Source organism: Ursus americanus, chromosome 4, assembly GCF_024610735.1.
Source record: "Ursus americanus isolate L20-20 chromosome 4, mUrsAme1.1.p, whole genome shotgun sequence".
Taxonomy (NCBI): domain Eukaryota; kingdom Metazoa; phylum Chordata; class Mammalia; order Carnivora; family Ursidae; genus Ursus; species Ursus americanus.
Window position 1 is genome coordinate 28777969 of NC_142130.1, and position 16942 is coordinate 28794910.

The 16942-nt window shown below is 42.0% G+C and overlaps 1 protein-coding gene across 1 annotated transcript in view; it reads right to left on the reverse strand.

The window, feature by feature from the left end:
* ATP13A5 (ATPase 13A5) overlaps nucleotides 1-16942 on the reverse strand; it is an 87864-nt gene that overhangs the window by 12346 nt on the left and 58576 nt on the right. Inside the window, exons 23-26 of the mRNA XM_045812599.2 lie at nucleotides 15247-15356; nucleotides 11798-11894; nucleotides 9063-9135; nucleotides 273-447 (exon numbers count right to left, since the gene is read on the reverse strand). Of these exons, the coding sequence (XP_045668555.2) occupies nucleotides 273-447; nucleotides 9063-9135; nucleotides 11798-11894; nucleotides 15247-15356 (455 nt within the window). The remainder of the gene's footprint in view (nucleotides 1-272; nucleotides 448-9062; nucleotides 9136-11797; nucleotides 11895-15246; nucleotides 15357-16942) is intronic.

Here is a 16942-nt window from a genome sequence, read left to right on the forward strand (position 1 = left end):
ACCACCAGGGAATGAATACATTCATTCAGTCAACCAACGGTTGTATCTACACATCAACAACCAAGGTGAAGGTCTTTTTCTACCCACTGCACGTGGCTCACCCCAGGACTCCACCCATTCTCTGTTCTATCCTGTCACTGGTATTTTGCAGTGAGGAGACACAACTTTTTTTAATTAAAAATTCAGGGTATATGTGCAAACCAAGTTCTACAATGACACTGGGTACTCATTGTATCACCTTCAGAGAGGAAAATTAAAAAACTGAACTTTACCTGTATCTGTAGACCTCACAATACCAGGGCTGCTGCTTCACATAAAGAAATGCACAGATTTGCACAATGCAGGTGAAACAGGTGTTTAAAAAGACTGAGAGCAGCAAAGGGGGAGAGAGGAGCTGTCCTGCTGGTCGGTAAGGAGCCAGCTTTGGGTAGGCATGAGTTGAACTCACTGAAAAACAAATGCATTTTCCGCTATTACAATTTCATTATCGACAGTAAAAGATTGAGATGCATATTATCTTGAGACTTGCATTAGTGTTCAGATTCAGTGAACATGAATGAGGGCTTACATCCAGGCAAGCACATTGCCTAGGTGCATATCCAATGCTACCGGCCTTTGCCTCTTCCGTGCTTTTGTTTCACCTTCAGAAATGAAAAGTAATAGGTTTAAAAGTTCTGTTAATTACACATTTGCCATATTTCATGGTGCAAATATTTTCTTCACAACCAGACTGACCAGGAATGGCATATATAATAGAAAGGTGGCCTTCCATATGGATAAGCAGTACTGTGATCTCTCAGCGGTGGTGGGAAGGTGGAGAGTTAAGAAGAAGAGAGTAAGAGGCATCAGGCTAGATTAAACTTCATATGCTGGGGAATCATTTTATGATTCATTCAGCCAACATTCTCTGAGTACTTCAGTGTACCAGGATAGATGCGAGAGGTGTGTTCTGTTCCATCCTGGGTAAGTGGTAAATGGAGAACTGCTGGAGCACATTGCACCTGGTTAGAAAAAATAGCTCATAAAATAATCTCGCTTCTAGATGAGAGTGTTAAAATGTATTATAGTTTTGGTCCTAGGATTTTTTTTTTTAATTTAAAGGATTGGCAATGGGCAGAGATTAAACAGAACAACTTCAAAACAAGATGACTGCATTCTTCTTAGAAGACATATTTTCTAACAAGCTGATGAAAATGGAATGTACTTTACTTCTTAGGGCAGCACAGGAAAGAAGCATGGAAGAGTCAGAAATTAGATACAATACATTCAAAGGTTTACATTATAGTCAGGTGTCAGTTCTTGTCTTTATATCTATCGCCTTTTCCTTTTTTATAGCTGATCACTGGTTTCTAGGATGTAAGGAAGAAAGTAGGGTGCACGTGCTTAGGTTTGTGTTCACACACGTAGGGGCAAGGCGGTAGGAGCAGGTGTTCAGTCTGGGATGATAAAACTCTAAAACAGGTCTTCAGTTTGCTCAGTGGGTTCTCCGGTAATCACGTGAACCCTCTGCTACTTCTTTTTCTCATGTATAAAGTGAATGTGTAGGAATGTCTAAATGGTCTCCAAAATCTCTTCCAACTCATGTATTCTAAAGCTCTATAACTATATAAGGTTTTACCTTTACCAATTGAATCAATGTTTCCCCAGGTGAATGCTAGGCTACGGGCCATGGGGTATGCAGGGACAGGGAAGACATCTCATCTGCCCCGAAGAAAAGTTTGAAGTCCAATGGAAAACACAGACTGGTTGTGTAATACATTATTTGGCTGACCTTTATTCCCAGTTTCTGGGAGGTATCCTCTAAATTGTTGGGATTTCTTGAGTTGACAGGAGTGTCTTTTTATTCATGCTGGCCCTGATGGTTTATGCAAACAAGATGACAGATGGTGGGTCCAAAGAAAGTTGGTGATAAAGTGATGACTCAGGATGGAGCTGGCCATGCCACAAAAAAGCTAGAGATTGAGATCTCCTTCATGGCCGATGATTCAACCAATCGTATCTACGTAAGGAAACCCCAATAAACACTCTAGACAAGACACCAATGTTCAGGTGAACTCCCTGTTTGGCAATACTCTGCATATTGTCACATGTGGATGTACCAGGAAGGTAAGGCAAACTGACTCTCCAGGAAGAGGACAACAGAAGTGCTGGGATCCTCCCACTGTGGGGTCCTTTCACCAGACCTCACCCTGTGTGTCTCTCCCTTTGGCTGGTTCTGATTTGTATCCCTTTGCTATAATAAAACTGTAATCATATGTATGGCACTTTCCTGAATTCTGTGAGTTGTTGATATGAATTACTGAACCTGAGGGGAGAATGAGAACCCCCAAATTTGCACTTAGCTGGTTAGAAGTGTGAGTGGGACCCCCCAACTTATGGCTGAGGTCTGAAGTAAGGGCAGTCTTAAGGATGCTGTGCCCTTAGCCTGTGAATTTTGGCCTCACTCTGGGTAGTTGGTGTGAGAAGTCTTGCATGGCATGCAAGGAAGGGGCACACAGTGTGGCCTGTTGTCAATGCAGAGACTGTGCTCTGGGGCCACAGAAGGCAGAGGCTGTCATGCTTGGAGTTCTTTCCATGTTCTTATACTCAAGAAAGAAGAAGGCTACAGAGCGCACGAAGAGGCTGTGGGTGAGGAAAAGAGGTGTAATCGTATCTGTGCATTTGGCTCTACCCCTCCAGTCCTCCCTTTCCAGGTGCTCACTGAGTTTCTGACTTTTCTTTTACTCAGAGACTATACTGGATGGAATTATTGGCCTCATCATAGTCGAGTGCACTTATCATCCTTTAATTTTGGTTTCACTGTGTGATTTTCTCAGGACAAAGCGATGTTAGCAGAGGTTCAAGGCCTGCTTGCGTGGCCAGGCTCGCTCTCTGTGATCACAGTGACAGCGTGCCCAAGTCTGTCATTCCAGCCTGGCTCCAGAATGAAAAATGTGGAGCAGACCTGAATGAAACCCATAGCCTCGACCAAGACCAACTGATGTGCATTCTAAAGCCGATCAGACTCAGCTGACCTAGACCAGCTAAATGACAGTCTATCTGCAGACAAGAGTGGGTACTGTAAGCCACAGAATTTGGGGGAGGGGTTTGTTACACAGTATTATTGTGGCAATAGCTGACTGATACACAGTCCTTACATAATGAATATTTTAACTCTCTCCATATTAGAAATTCTAATGCTTTCTGAATATCTGACTATGAATGGCTAGCATTTTAGGGCCCCTACTATGTTCCAGAGGCTCTGTGAAGTGTCTTACAAACATTATTTCTTTTTTTTTTTAAGATTTTATTTATTTATTTGACAGAGAGAGAGACAGCCAGCAAGAGAGGGAACACAAGCAGGGGGAGTGGGAGAGGAAGAAGCAGGCTCCCAGCGGAGGAGCCTGATGTGGGGCTCGATCCCAGAACGCCGAGATCATGCCCTGAGCCGAAGGCAGACGCTTAACAACTGAGCCACCCAGGCACCCCCAAACATTATTTCTTGAAAAGCAATGCAAGGGGCACCTGGGTGGCTCAGTCGGTTAAACATCGGACTCTTGATTTCCGCTCAGGTCATGATCTGAGAGTTGTGAGATCAAGCCCCGCCTTGGGCTCTGTGATGGGCATAGAGCCTGCTTGGGATTCTCTCTCTCTCACCTCTCTCTCTGACCCTATCCCCTGCTCATTCTCTCTCAAAATTATATATATATATATATATAAAAGCAATGCAAAATAAGTATTTCATTTCTATTTTACAGGGAAAGAAACAGGTTCAAAGAAGTAGGGTCCCTTGTTTAAAGACCTACAGTTTGTGAGCAACAGGGTGGTCATATAAACTTAAGTCTGTCTAATTGTAAATCCCCCCCCCACCATTCTCTGTTCTACAGCACATTGCAGTAGTGTGGATTTCATGAATTAAAAAGGATAAAATGAGGAGCCTTAATATGCAAGCTTGTTATTTCTCAGTATCCAGAACTTTTCTGAATTGTCCAGGGTTCCTTAAAATGATGATGATACACACTACCATACTGCATGCAGAGGAATGTAAGCTTGTGAAGCGTTATATTTCATTCAGAATTAGTCATTCCCTCCTCTGAGTTTCCACAGCCCATTACTCATTTTGCTGCTATGTAGTGAGGATGTCTTGCATTAAATCCAGCCATTTACACATCCACTCAGCAGACCGTGAGCTCCCTGAGGGAGGAAACGCTGTCTCATCCCACTATCTGTCCCTCACTGAACCTGATACAGGGCCTGCTATGTAGGAGGACTTAGCAGTTGCAAATTTTTATTTTCAAAGTATAATTTTTAGTTGTTCAGCATCATTTGGACAGAATGTAGGCGTGCTTTTCCTAAATAGTTGGCTTGCTTTATATAAAGGACATTTTAAGTCAAGTACGTCAAATTTCCAGAGGCTCTCGAACCCACCTAAACTACATGCAAAATTTTTAATGTGCCTCATGAGATTTTTAAGGTGAAAAGATCTATATCTTCCATGAGATTCTCCAAAGTGACCAAGACCCAAAAAAGGTGAAGAGTCCTTGAAGCACTGACAGAATTTATGTAAGAAAGGCATTTATATAATGGTTCGGTTCCCTCCCACAGCCTTCTTCTCTGGACACTGTCTCCTTCCATATGCTGAAGTGGTTGGCCTAAATAGAGCTAAATTACATGACCTCATCTTTATTTACAAAAATGACTGGCTTAGAAGTGGACATTTTACCCAAGTTAGGTCAATGAATTTTCTCTCCAAAATATTTGCGAAAGAGACACTGAGAGGCTGAGCTAATTTGCTGTGCAAAGACAGAAAGGTTATGGAGGTTGAATAGTAGAGTTACCATTTAGGGTCATTTGCAAGGTGCATGAGTAGAAGTCACGCAAAAACAGTAAGAATAGAAAGAAGAAGAAGAAAGAGATAAGATGGCCTCTTGGAAATAAAAAAGATGGCCTCTGTTTTCCACTCTTTAGTGCTCTAGCCCTGCACTGGCCCCGGGTGCTTCTGAGTTCCTATTCTCAGATTTTTTTTTTTTTTTAGAATAAGATTCTTAAACATCCCCCTACTTCTTTTTTTCTTTATCTAATTTGAGTGGGTTTTGTTAAAAAAGAGTAGAGATGCAGCTAGAACAAATTCCTTTTAAAATGGCTTCTGTAACTTTTAGGGTCCAATTGGGCTTCAAGTCATGCATTTTCTTAACTTACTTCCCTGACTTCACTTTACTTTTCCCCTTGACTTCCCTATAACATGTTATATCTTGTCTTTTTAGCTGCCCTTGTGTTGCCTTAAAATCTTGTGGGAACAAGACAGGGTATATATAGATAAGCAAGTATGTAAATTAATTAAATAAAGGACGGCGTTGTCTTTGTCCCATATTAATTTGGGCTTGAGGTCAAAAGCCCTAATCTGGGAACCTGGAAAGGCAGGCACCTTGGGGAGAGTGATTTTACATGGATCGTCCAATTGTCCATGACTACTAACATCCACAGATGAATGTCCACAGCTCTCAGCCTGGAAGTCCAGTTCTGTGATCTGACCTGACTCAACTTTTCAAATTTTATCTCCTGCTGTTTCTTTTCACATACCCTACACTGTGGTCACATTGAAAAACCTCATGCCCCAGCTCTCTCTTGCTCATGCTGCTTCATTCTACTTGAAGTACCCTTCTTTTGAAAAGATTTTTGAAATCCGCCCACTTTTCTATTTTGATGTAAATGTTACTTCTTCCATGAAGCAATCCTTAGTGTTTCTCTCTTTGCTCCATTGCTATCTCTTTCCTAACCCCAGACTTTCAGAAATAATCTCTCCTTTCTCTGAATTCCCAAAGCACCTGTTTTTTCTCTCTCATTCTCACCAAGGTGCCTGCTTTTCCAGGTTCCCAGTTTAGGGCTTTTGACCTCAAGCGTGAATTAGTACGAGACAAAGACAACACCATCATGTATTTAGTTAATTTATGTACTTGCTTATCTATATATACCCTGCCTTGTTTCCACAAAATTTTATAATCTCTCCTTTCTCTGCACTCCCAAAATACCTATTGTTTTCTGGCACTCACTACTTTTGACTTGCATTTCCATCATTCATGTATGTGAATCATCCACTGAACTGTAGACTTCAGTGATCAGCCTTTTTATGCCCCAGGCACCTATGTACCTAACATAGAGTAGAAGATGAACACATCTAAGAGGATATTAAATGGGCTTTTCCTTTGTCTGGGCCTTCCCTTGCTAAGCCTTATATTTGAGGACCATGAATGGTAAATGCCAACTGAAAGAAAAGAGAGATGACTGCCATATGTCTACTGTACCCACTCAGAGGGATCCATATTGGTCCTTCAACTGTAAGCATGCCCCTAACCCCAAGCAATTACCTATGTGCAGAATATATAAAACTATAGAAATTATGAAGAGATTCTTTAAAGGGAATTGTCAAGAGCAGCGAGAACTGTGGTTTTCTTCCCAACATCACTCCAATCCAAAATGAGGGGAGGTCATAAGAACCACTCCAAGAGAGACTTAAGTATTTTGGGAGGCGGAGATTGGCTTGTTCACTCTGGTTGCAATGTCAGAGGGAAAAGACAGAGGGCAGCAGTGACAGCAGGCTACATCCACTATCTGGTAGGTCAAGAAGAATCTATGGAAATTAGCCAGGATAGAGTTGTCTTGGAAGGAATCTGCCCAGTGGGGCCATCTGCTGGGGCTAGAGGGCCAAGCTGTAGAAAAAGGCTCCATGATGCATACCACTAGAAGGCAGTTGCTGAGGGGGAATCCTGAGGAGTCAGAGGGAGAGAGCACCACCCATGTCAGGGAGTAGTCTAGTCCAGAGGAATTCACAGCAATCTCTGAAGAGCCCAAGAACTCACCAGTGAGTCCCATGCCAATTTAAATCAATGATATTGCTTTTGCAATGTTGGATATTTTTTTTTTAAAGATTTATTTATTTATTAGACACAGAGAGACAGCCAGTGAGAGAGGGAACACAGCAGGGGGAGTGGGAGAGGAAGAAGCAGGCTCATAGCTGAAGAGCCTGATGTGGGGCTCGATCCCATAACGCCGGGATCACGCCCTGAGCCGAAGGCAGACGCTTAACTGCTGTGCCACCCAGGCGCCCCCTGCAATGTTGGATATTTTTAAGCAATTTGTATGATTTACTTGTGAACATGAATTTTAGATGCCTGCTGTGTTAGAGGGCACTTGACAGGACAGAACTACAATACCCCCACCTAAGTAAAAAGTCATTTGCTCTTGTTGCTCCCAGATTCCCTGAAGCAAGAGTGGAGAGTAGACAACACAAGGAAAGTAGAGACCATGGCTTTCTCTCCCACTGCTTGCTCCAAGGTCAGGCTTGATCTAGAGGAAGAAAAATTCTGAACTGGATGAAAACATGACAAGTTAGTTTACAATACCTAGACTTTAAATGTCTAAAGATGAGATCATTTTAATACATAATACTGACCAGGAAATGATCTGCCCGCAGGGTGACAGAGCTTGCAGTGATGGAAAAACAATAGTGTTCGAAGGCAGAGGATAAAAAAACAAACACTGAGGTGCCCGGGTGGCTCAGTCAGTTAAGCATCCAACTCTTGATTTCGTCTCAGCACCATGAGATTGAGCCCCCCAGCAGGCGCCATACTCAGCGTGGAGTCTGCTTGAGACCCTCCCTCTTCCTGAGACTCTCCCTCTTCCTCTCCCCCTGTCTCTTTCTGTCTCTCTCTCTTTCTCTCAAATAAATAAATAAATACATAAAAAAATGAAATCTTTAAAAAAATTACCCCAAACACACTACTCATATTTTTGGATTTCTAATCCAACAATCTACTTGTATGCAGTCTAATTCTGTTCAAGGGCTGACTGAGCTAGCCAGGCATTTTGAAGGAAGAAAAAGAATAGGCACAAGGCGATAGCATTCATATTGTGACGCGTGGTTAAAACGTGTGACACACTGCTGTATGCTTCACATGCATTGTTTTACTGGATTCTCTCAACTCTATGAGGACATTTCATATCAGGAAATTATTTCGTAAATAGTTTGCCAACGTGCACAGAGCTAGGGAGTGGTGGAAAATGGCCATGGCCTTCACCTTCATGCTACTGCCTGCTAGCTTAGCTCCTGGAACTTCCTGGTGTTTTTTTGTTTTGTTTTGTTTTTTAGCATCATCGACCATGTTCACAAGTAAATCATACAAATTGCTGGAAAATATCCAACATTGCAAAAGCGGTATCATGGATTCAAAATGTTCCAGTCATGTGACTATTAATAACGCACAGAAAAATATGTCAATGGACTATGAATGTACATTTCAGCCGGAAGAATTGAAATTGATGTTACTTACATCTCTGATGCTGGTAACTTCTGTCATTGGGTTGATATAATAAACGACTTCAATATCAGTTTCATGTTTTAAGACGTTACATGAAATTCTCAAGGTTATTAATATCCTGCATTGCCTGATGTTTTATCAGTTAGTTTTCATAACACTTCCATTGTTGAACAAGGAGAAAGAGATGACTATGTCATTCTTTTTCTTTGCTCTCTGTTGAGGCAGTCACCTTTCTCACTTATTAAGAGTTAGTATGAAGCCCTGAGTTCTTTGATAGGAAATACTTTATCAGCGTCATCTCAAAGGAAGGAAATGAGCAATAGCTGCTGTGAACCACACCTTGCTTTTGAGAGAATTCCTAGAATTAAATGCTAGCATTTGTTCTCACACGTCAAAGACCTAGCAAAAATCTGGTTTCATGTCAATGTGAAGTATAGCTGAATAACAGAAAGTGACCTTTGGGTTTTAAAGATTTCCCTTCCTAGATTTCTGGTACATTTTTCTATGTACAAGACACACACTTATGAAGAACTGAGAATACTTTGATCATCTTATGAGGTTAAGACCTATTAGCTATCAGGATATTTTAGTGTCAAATCTGAGGACTTCAAGCCTCAACTTACTCCAAAACCTCTTTCAAAAAACTCGCAGGTAATGTGGTTTTAGTAATAAAGGTGCATCTTTCTCAGAAGCTTTGATTTGTGTAAACATTTCTAGAATGTCATGGATAAATACAAATAATTCTGTTTACTTTGCTAAAACACTTACTTGTTAAACAGACCATCAAGGTAATGGCTACATCTTGCATGAGATACTGGTAATTCCCAAAGAGCTGTAGTTGCTGAAAAGGAAATAAAAGTAAATATAAGGGGAAGCCTGGGTGGCTCAGTTGAGCATCCAACTCTTGGTTTCGACTCAGGTCATGATCTCAGGGTCATGGGATTGAGGCTGGCCTTGGGCTCCTCACTCAGTGCAGAGTCTGCTAGAGATTCTCCCTCTCCCTCTCCCTCTGCCCCTCCCTCCTCATGTTCTCTTTCTCTCTCACGCTCTCTCCCTCTCTAAAAATAAATAAATAAATCTTGAACAAAAAGTAAATAGAAGAGTTGCTTCTGCCATTGTAGCATTGTTACCGTTGCCAAAACTCTTTATGAAAGTAATCAAGAAGCAACAGTTATTTTTCTTTCCTCTTTAAAAAGAAAGTAATTTACCTACGATCTTTAGCATCTCATTGGAGAGAATGAAACCAGATCACGATTTTCCCAGTGTTTAGCTTAATTCCATATTAGCAACGAGAGTCAGTCAATTGGGAAACACCCTCTTCAAAGGCCACAGCTGCAGTCTCAGCCTGGACAGTTGAAGTCTCGACATAAGATACCCGCTGAGAACGTCAAGCTTAAAATTTTGAAATCCAAGCTTCAAATCATTCAACGGATATTACTCTCCATTCTTATCCATAGACTGAGTTCACAGTATTATTCTCTTGGGGTCCATTCACTTTCACAAACTGAACAAGAATCCCTACCCCAAGTAAGCCCACTGCAGACTTCATTCTGGTATGCTTGACTTCCTAGGTTTGTGTAGACACAGAACTTGTTTGAAGTTCACATTTATGAAGTCATATATAAAAATCAACTCGTTATCTCCAGAAACTTGCTTTGCGATACCTGTTGCAGCCAGCTCTGTTACTCTGCGTCATAGCTGTTCACTGAACATTGACTTATGATCTGGTCTGAACCATTAGAGACCACATTTATTCAAATGAGAAATATTTCTGGATTTTTAGAGTGTGAACCCACGGCCCTGAAGTTTCTGATTAAAGGTCTTTGGCGGGGGGGGGGGGGGTGCCTGGGTCGCTCGGTTGGTTAAGCGTCTGCCTTCGGCTCAGGTCATGATCCCGGAGTCCCAGGATCAAGCCCCACATCGGGCTCCTTGCTAAGCGAGCAGTCTGCTTCTCCCTCTGCCCCTCACCCTGCTCGTGCTTACTCTGTCTCACTCACTCTCTCTCTCTCTCAAATAAGTAAAATCTTTAAATAAATAAATAAATAAAGGTCTTTCGGGGACACTCTTATTTAGGTCTAGACCATAAGAGTATATGGCTGCAGAGTGGCCTATCTCTATGTGGACACAACTCTATGCATGAAGACTTTGGAACTGAGAATTCTTTCATATTTTTGAGAAGACATAAATTGTTCCTTATCCTCCATAAATTGTTCCCCAAGGGTCAAACCCTCCAACTCTCTCTCTGTCTTCCTTATATTTCTTTCTCTACATATCTTTTCCTTTCTATTCCTGAGACTGGTACAATTATACATATGCAGGTAAGATGGAACAGGGAGAAATTTTTCCAAGGCAGCTTTAGTTTTTGTTCTAGAAGCAGCTGTCCTAAAACTATAGAGAACTTTGGAAATCTGCCAGCCTGACCTCCCAGAGGCACATAAGGGCTTGGCCAAGGGCAAGATCTAAGGTGTTTTTAGTGATAGAGGCAGAACTTGAATCTAGGTTTCCTGACTCCCAACCCAGTTCCTGTTTCTATCTGCCTGGTTGCCACTTAGCCCTCTGTGTGCGATTCTCGCACAAAACAGACCATCAGACACTAGAGTCCTCCAGTCCTCTCCTTCATCTCTCAAATGTCTCAGAAAACAGTATAATAATTGGCTCCCTGAAGTGTTCCCTGAGCCTGTTGGATCGTCTCACTGTAGAGCCAGTTATGACTGAAATAATGAAGATTACTTTCAACTTATACATATTTCTTCCATACAGTTAGTTAATTCTAAAATTATTATTTTTATCATTTAATTTCAAAAGTCCTTCTTAAAATTTTTTTAATAAAAGGAACCTGGGTGGCTCAATCAGTTAAGCCTCTGCCTTTGGCTCAGGTCATAATCCTGGGGATCGAGCCCTGCATCAGGCTCCCTGCTCAGCAGGGAGTCTGCTTCTCCCTCTTCCTCTGCTGCTCTCTCTCTCACTGTCAAGTAAATAAATAAAAATCTTAAAAAAATTTTTTTAATGATAATCCTTTACTAATGACATGTCTAAGTCTGTAAGTTCTGGGCAAGTTTAGCAGTAAAGTTCCCATATGGGAGTTTATCTAGTTTTTGAGTGCTTCAAGGTCAAATTCAAAAACTTCTCTTTCTTTTTATCTCCTCTTAGTCTTTTGTCAAAAATATTCCATAGTTGGCAACTGATGCATTTCCTGCTAGTTATATTTAGGTTGTTCTGAAGCTCTCTTCATACTCCAAGTAAAGAAATAGATGCTTGAAGAGGTCAAGTGTCTCAAGTTATCCAGAAAAAAACAACACTCCTAGAAAACTGATTCCTAACTACTTATTTCTAGCTCCATGTGTCATGTGTGGTTATGCCAAGTTCCCAAGTTTGCAGACATCTATTTTGAGAAATGTCATTTATTTATAAAACATTAAATTTTGCGTAAGAGCCACACCCCAAAGAATAAACCAAGGATATCGATGCTATTAAAAATGGGAAGAAATTATTGAGGTTCATACCCAATAGAGCAGCGATGTACCAATAAACTGTATGATGCCATACATGGTCAAGTATTTAAATACCCCAAAGGATGAAACCAGAGCGGCTCGGCCTTCTCTGTTTGAAAAAAAATAAAAATAACTGGTTATGCATGATGTACATTGACTGGTCTCTCTTATATTTCAAACAGCGTTTAAGTTTAATAGCTTGTTAATAGACATTCACTTAATCAACGATTCATCCTCTCAATTATTTATTGAAGCGCTCATTTGCTCATTCATTCTCTGCTTCAGTCATGACCTCACTCACTGACTCATGAACGCACTTGTATTTAGGGCTGATGAGGTACCAGCGTTTTGCTTCGGGTTGTGGAGAATAAAAATGAATCAGGCACAGTCTTTATTTTCAGTGAATTAAAAAGATTAGCGCAGATATTATAAACACAAGACACCATGATAAGGTGCAAAATGTCAAGCTTTGACTCGACTGTGACTTGTTCCACCCTAACAACACTTGCTTCTGAGAACTGAGCTGTGTGTGTTTTGGAGTCCCGCAGAGACTTGAAGCTAAAGGACAGGTGTTCTTGCACGTCAGGAAGTGTGGATGTGACTTCAATATGTGAGATGAATGGCGTTTTGTTGGTTTCAATGCTCCAGGAAGAGCCCATGGTAATAATCTGAGCTGGTGTGGAGTTCAAAAGACATAAACACAACAGTTAAAACTGCAGGTTAAAAAGTAAGTATTCTCTTTTTTTAAAAATGCTGTTTGAGCTGTTACTCCCTAAACTGAGGCTTGGTTCAGTGGTGGGTGATGACAGGCAAAGAAGACAGGGCGGGGCAGGAGCTCACGGTGGAGGAGCGGGGGAACCTGGCAAACAACCCCTCCCGCAGCCTGCTCTTGTCAAGACAGAAGCGAATTCGCGTGGGAGGCAGCCCACGTCCACCGCCGTGGCACGGACATCTGGCTGCTCAAACACTTTGTCATCGGAAGGGGTACCCGAGAAGGAAAACCTTAAAAGCCAAACTGGTAACTGTATCACCTCAGGCATGATGAGAATGTTGGGGAGAGACGGGCCAGGATGCGCTGGCCAGATGTTTTCCACCAGGCTGTGAAGCCATTTGTTTTCAGCGCAGAGAAGGGAACAGCACACTTTTCAGCACAGAGAAGGGAACAGCACACAAGCTGAGGAGGGGCCAGCGTGTGAAGCTTGGACGGATTTCGCACATAAACTGGGTGGTTTCATCCTTTTTGTGCTTTTGTGTGTACCTTTCCAGAAGAATGAAAGCACCTAGATTCAAAGGCACGTGAAAAAAGCCATTCTGAGGAAAGTATAAAGGAGGTTTGCACGAGCCTCCAAAATTACTGCTGTTCCTAATGATGATGAATTTTAAGAAGCTAACTCATTTATTTACGCATTCCACGACCATTCATCGAATGTTCTGATGTATCCAGCTTAGTCCTGGCATGCAGATACAGAAATGAATCAGGTACAGTCCTCGTCCTGAAGGGCTTCAACCACAGCAACATGTCAATCATGTTTCGAAGGAGCAAACGAGGACCTCTGGGTCTAGGCATCCAAAACTGTACCTCAGCGCCCCTCGGGGGGGTGTTTTCCCAGGGATGCATCAAGGAGAGCAAGGGTAAAAGGAGCCTAACAGAGCTGAACCAGATCTAATCGTTATGAATCTATGAAATATAAAAGCAAAGATCTTCTACCCTGAAGTCTCACTAAACCATCTGCCATAGAGAAATTTTACATCATGACTTGGATCTTAAAACACTACGTGCATTCACAAATGCATTGGGTTACATGTGTGAGACAGAGCATCTGAAGTTCAAATGCCACTGCCTTTTGGATGGATCGAGTAGGCGCTTTGCGCAAAGAGTTTAAACTCCCTTCACACCTGGCACTCCAGCTTACCCTCCATAACTCCCACCTTCTTAGCTCAACTGGGCTATTGGGCTCCTGCAGTTAAAACCCCATTTCTAAACATGGCTCTCCACGTCACCCAGCTGGAATATTCTCCCACCTCCTTCCTGTTTATGCACGTCCTGTCCATCCTTCAAGTTCCAACTCCCCTGCTGAAACCTTGCTTCCTGGCATAAGTCATCAACTACTGGAACAATTACCATATTGTTTGGGCATTAAATTATTAAACCTAATTTGTTGAGGACTTCTCACTTATCAGGCGGAAGGTTCTCTGTTTGGTGATTATATTTCTATCTATCTGTACCTTTACTGGGATGGGAGTCCTCCAGGGCAAAGATTTGTCTCATTCCTCATCCACCACATTTCCAAGCACAATATTTTAAAAAGCTCCGTAAGTCGTGTTGATGATGGAAAGCATGATTTAGGGAGAGGGTCATGGGCACTCTCATTTTGTAGTCGCCATGATATGAACGGAAGTTAAGACAGTAGAGAGAGTAAGGAAAGGGCTTGGAGAGAGTCTCCAAAAGACAGATCAGGAAAACACAATGCCTGCCTGGCTGCAGGTCAAGAAGGGGAAGAGTTCAAAGTGCTCCGAGGTTCTCAGGGCTCTAAGGACCAGAGAACACAGGAGTTAGGAAGGGGAGCTGCTGGAGGCAGGGGAGGTGCTGATGTCTCAGGCTGTGGAAGGACACAGGTACACGCATCCCGGGATCAGGGAGATGTGTCAAACTGTCTTGCTGCTGTGCAATCAGACACGGGCATGCAACTTCAAGACTGGCACCTTTAGGTGAGTGATTCCTGCTAGTAGTTGCCCATTCAGACGCACAGACGCACCAAGAGCCATGCTGGACAACTTCGTGATCATCCTTTTTGAATAAATCTCAAGTTTTGGTGATGTCTTTCAGACCACTGGCTATGAAGATAGACTGAAGTTACCCTACCTTGTTATAAGAAGCTACAGGTGAAGAGGAGTCGTGAACAAAATATAAAGCCTAATGTTTTATTCTTAACTACGTTTCAGATATGAGTAGAGACAAAATCAGCAATGAGAGTCGGGTGGAAATGAGGGAGGTACTGAGAAAATCAAGTTTTTAATTCCTTCCCCTTCCCTTGAATGTAGTCTTTCATGTGATCATTTTGGATATCCACTGATTTGTGTATTGGAGACGTAACACTATTTGGGGACGCTATCTGATGCAGTGTTCCCTTTGTGCTTCCTTGCCCACCCCAATCTCAGGGAGGAAGGTTCCAGTATGCACCCAACATAAAAAATAAGGGAGAGGAGAAGTAAGAAATGCAACTGGTTTTTAAATAGCAACTCTACCTTTCAACTACCCACATGACTAGATGCTCATTCTGTAAGCCTCAGCGAAAGTTACTTTTTGGGTGACTTTCACCAGCATTCCCAAGCACACTAATGGCCCCTTAATCGGTGCTCTGATAGCACTGTCCCCATGCCCCGTTGTGACACTTATCGCTGTGAATTATGGTTGAATTCTGTCCGGTCAGACGGCGAGGGTGGAAGGGAGTAGTGCTTACTTGACGAGCTGAGGCACGCACTCGATGTTGGCTGCTTTCGAGGTGAAGTGGGAGGCCACAGACGCCTCCTGCTCTGACAGCGAAATGCCCGCATGAGCCATTTTCAAAGCCTAGAACGATAAATTCATGTTACACCCAGGACTCTTCGGGCCAGGCTCTAACTCTTCAAACACCATGAGGGTATTCTTCACATCGTTGAGTTTATAACACTGTCAGCTTCCAGTCCTGGGTCTGTGTTATGCTGTCCCTCCACCTGGGGTACCCTCCCTCTCCTGATCCAGAAAGTCATCAATGAAAGAGGGCATCAGCTAAACAATGACCCTGAGGTAGAAAAGTGGTGGGTGTGTTCGTGTGTGTGTGTGTGTGTGTGTATGTGTGTGTGCGCGTGTGTGCATTGGTTGTGGGAATGTAGATGTGATAAGAAAAGGGAAGCACTCATTCAAGAAGTCCACAAAAAAGACGACAGCATTTGGGTGGACATTTGTGGGGGCCTTCCCTATCACAGTTCTTACCACGTAGCAGGCCATCTTCATGAACAAAAAGAAAATATATCTAATCCTCACTTTTTCCTGGGTGGTCTGATCTAGCCAACCAGCTAACTGCTGGCATGAAGTATGGCGAGTAAAGCATCTTCACTGGAGACAGGGATCAAATCATAGACACCACAGATCATTCCAGGACACGTGTTGTCTCACTAAAATAAAGGCTAACTCGTTGTCGTCAAGACTAGAAGCAGCCCAGAGAGTGCACAGAGCAGACAGTGGCTAATTGGCAGGCTATCAAGTTCCTAATCCTACAAGAATTGCATGCCCATAAAATGGGATTTTGTACTTCTGTGGGTCTGTAACACTGCAAAGTATCTTGTTCCTATGGCTGGTACATACTAAATTCCTGTTCAGTAAATATTAGAATATTTGCTTCTTCCTCTTTCTCCCTTGGTACTTTGTTTCTCCATTACATATTTTAGGACCATCTACTTTATGTTTGGGTTAATATTATGCAAGATTCTTTCCCCAACCAGATAATGAATTTTAAGGAAGCAGAGGCTATGTCCTTTTTAACACTTATTATTTCTTTTGTTCTAAATTCTACGTAACTATGGGAATGGGTCCACATTTTAGGTTTTGAAGAGCAGACTAACAACTGGCTTCTTCTCATGAAGTGTAAGGTAGAAAAATTTGTAATAGATCTTTAAGTGTGAGCATAGTTTTTCACAGAACTTGGAAGAAAATAAGTAAAAAAAAAAAAAAGTCAAAGAACTACCCAGATCTTAAGTATCTAATAGATTTTGGAAATACAAAGCAATCCTCTTCAGTTTTGTACTGAAAATATATTTTTATGTTCATAAATCTTCAAGGTAGGCTACTGTGTCAACAGTATCTATCTTCAAAACTCAGGGTCTAAAACGTGTGCTGCCTTCTATTGTGTGTGGGAAGTCATCTGCTGAGAATCATTAATTTAGGTTTGCTATAGTTTATAATAGCCAAATAGTTTGGTCTACGATTTCACTGATGATAAAAATGTGCGGTTAAAGCCAACTGTTAGAAACTGACCCTGGAGAAGGTTAGCAGGAAAAAAATGCAGCTTATACTATACATAATTCAAAACTTTAAACCATCCATTTCAAATGTTTTCTTCCCTAAGACTTTACCAGTTGTGTGACTTCAGGCAAAAAATAAATAAATAAATAAATAAA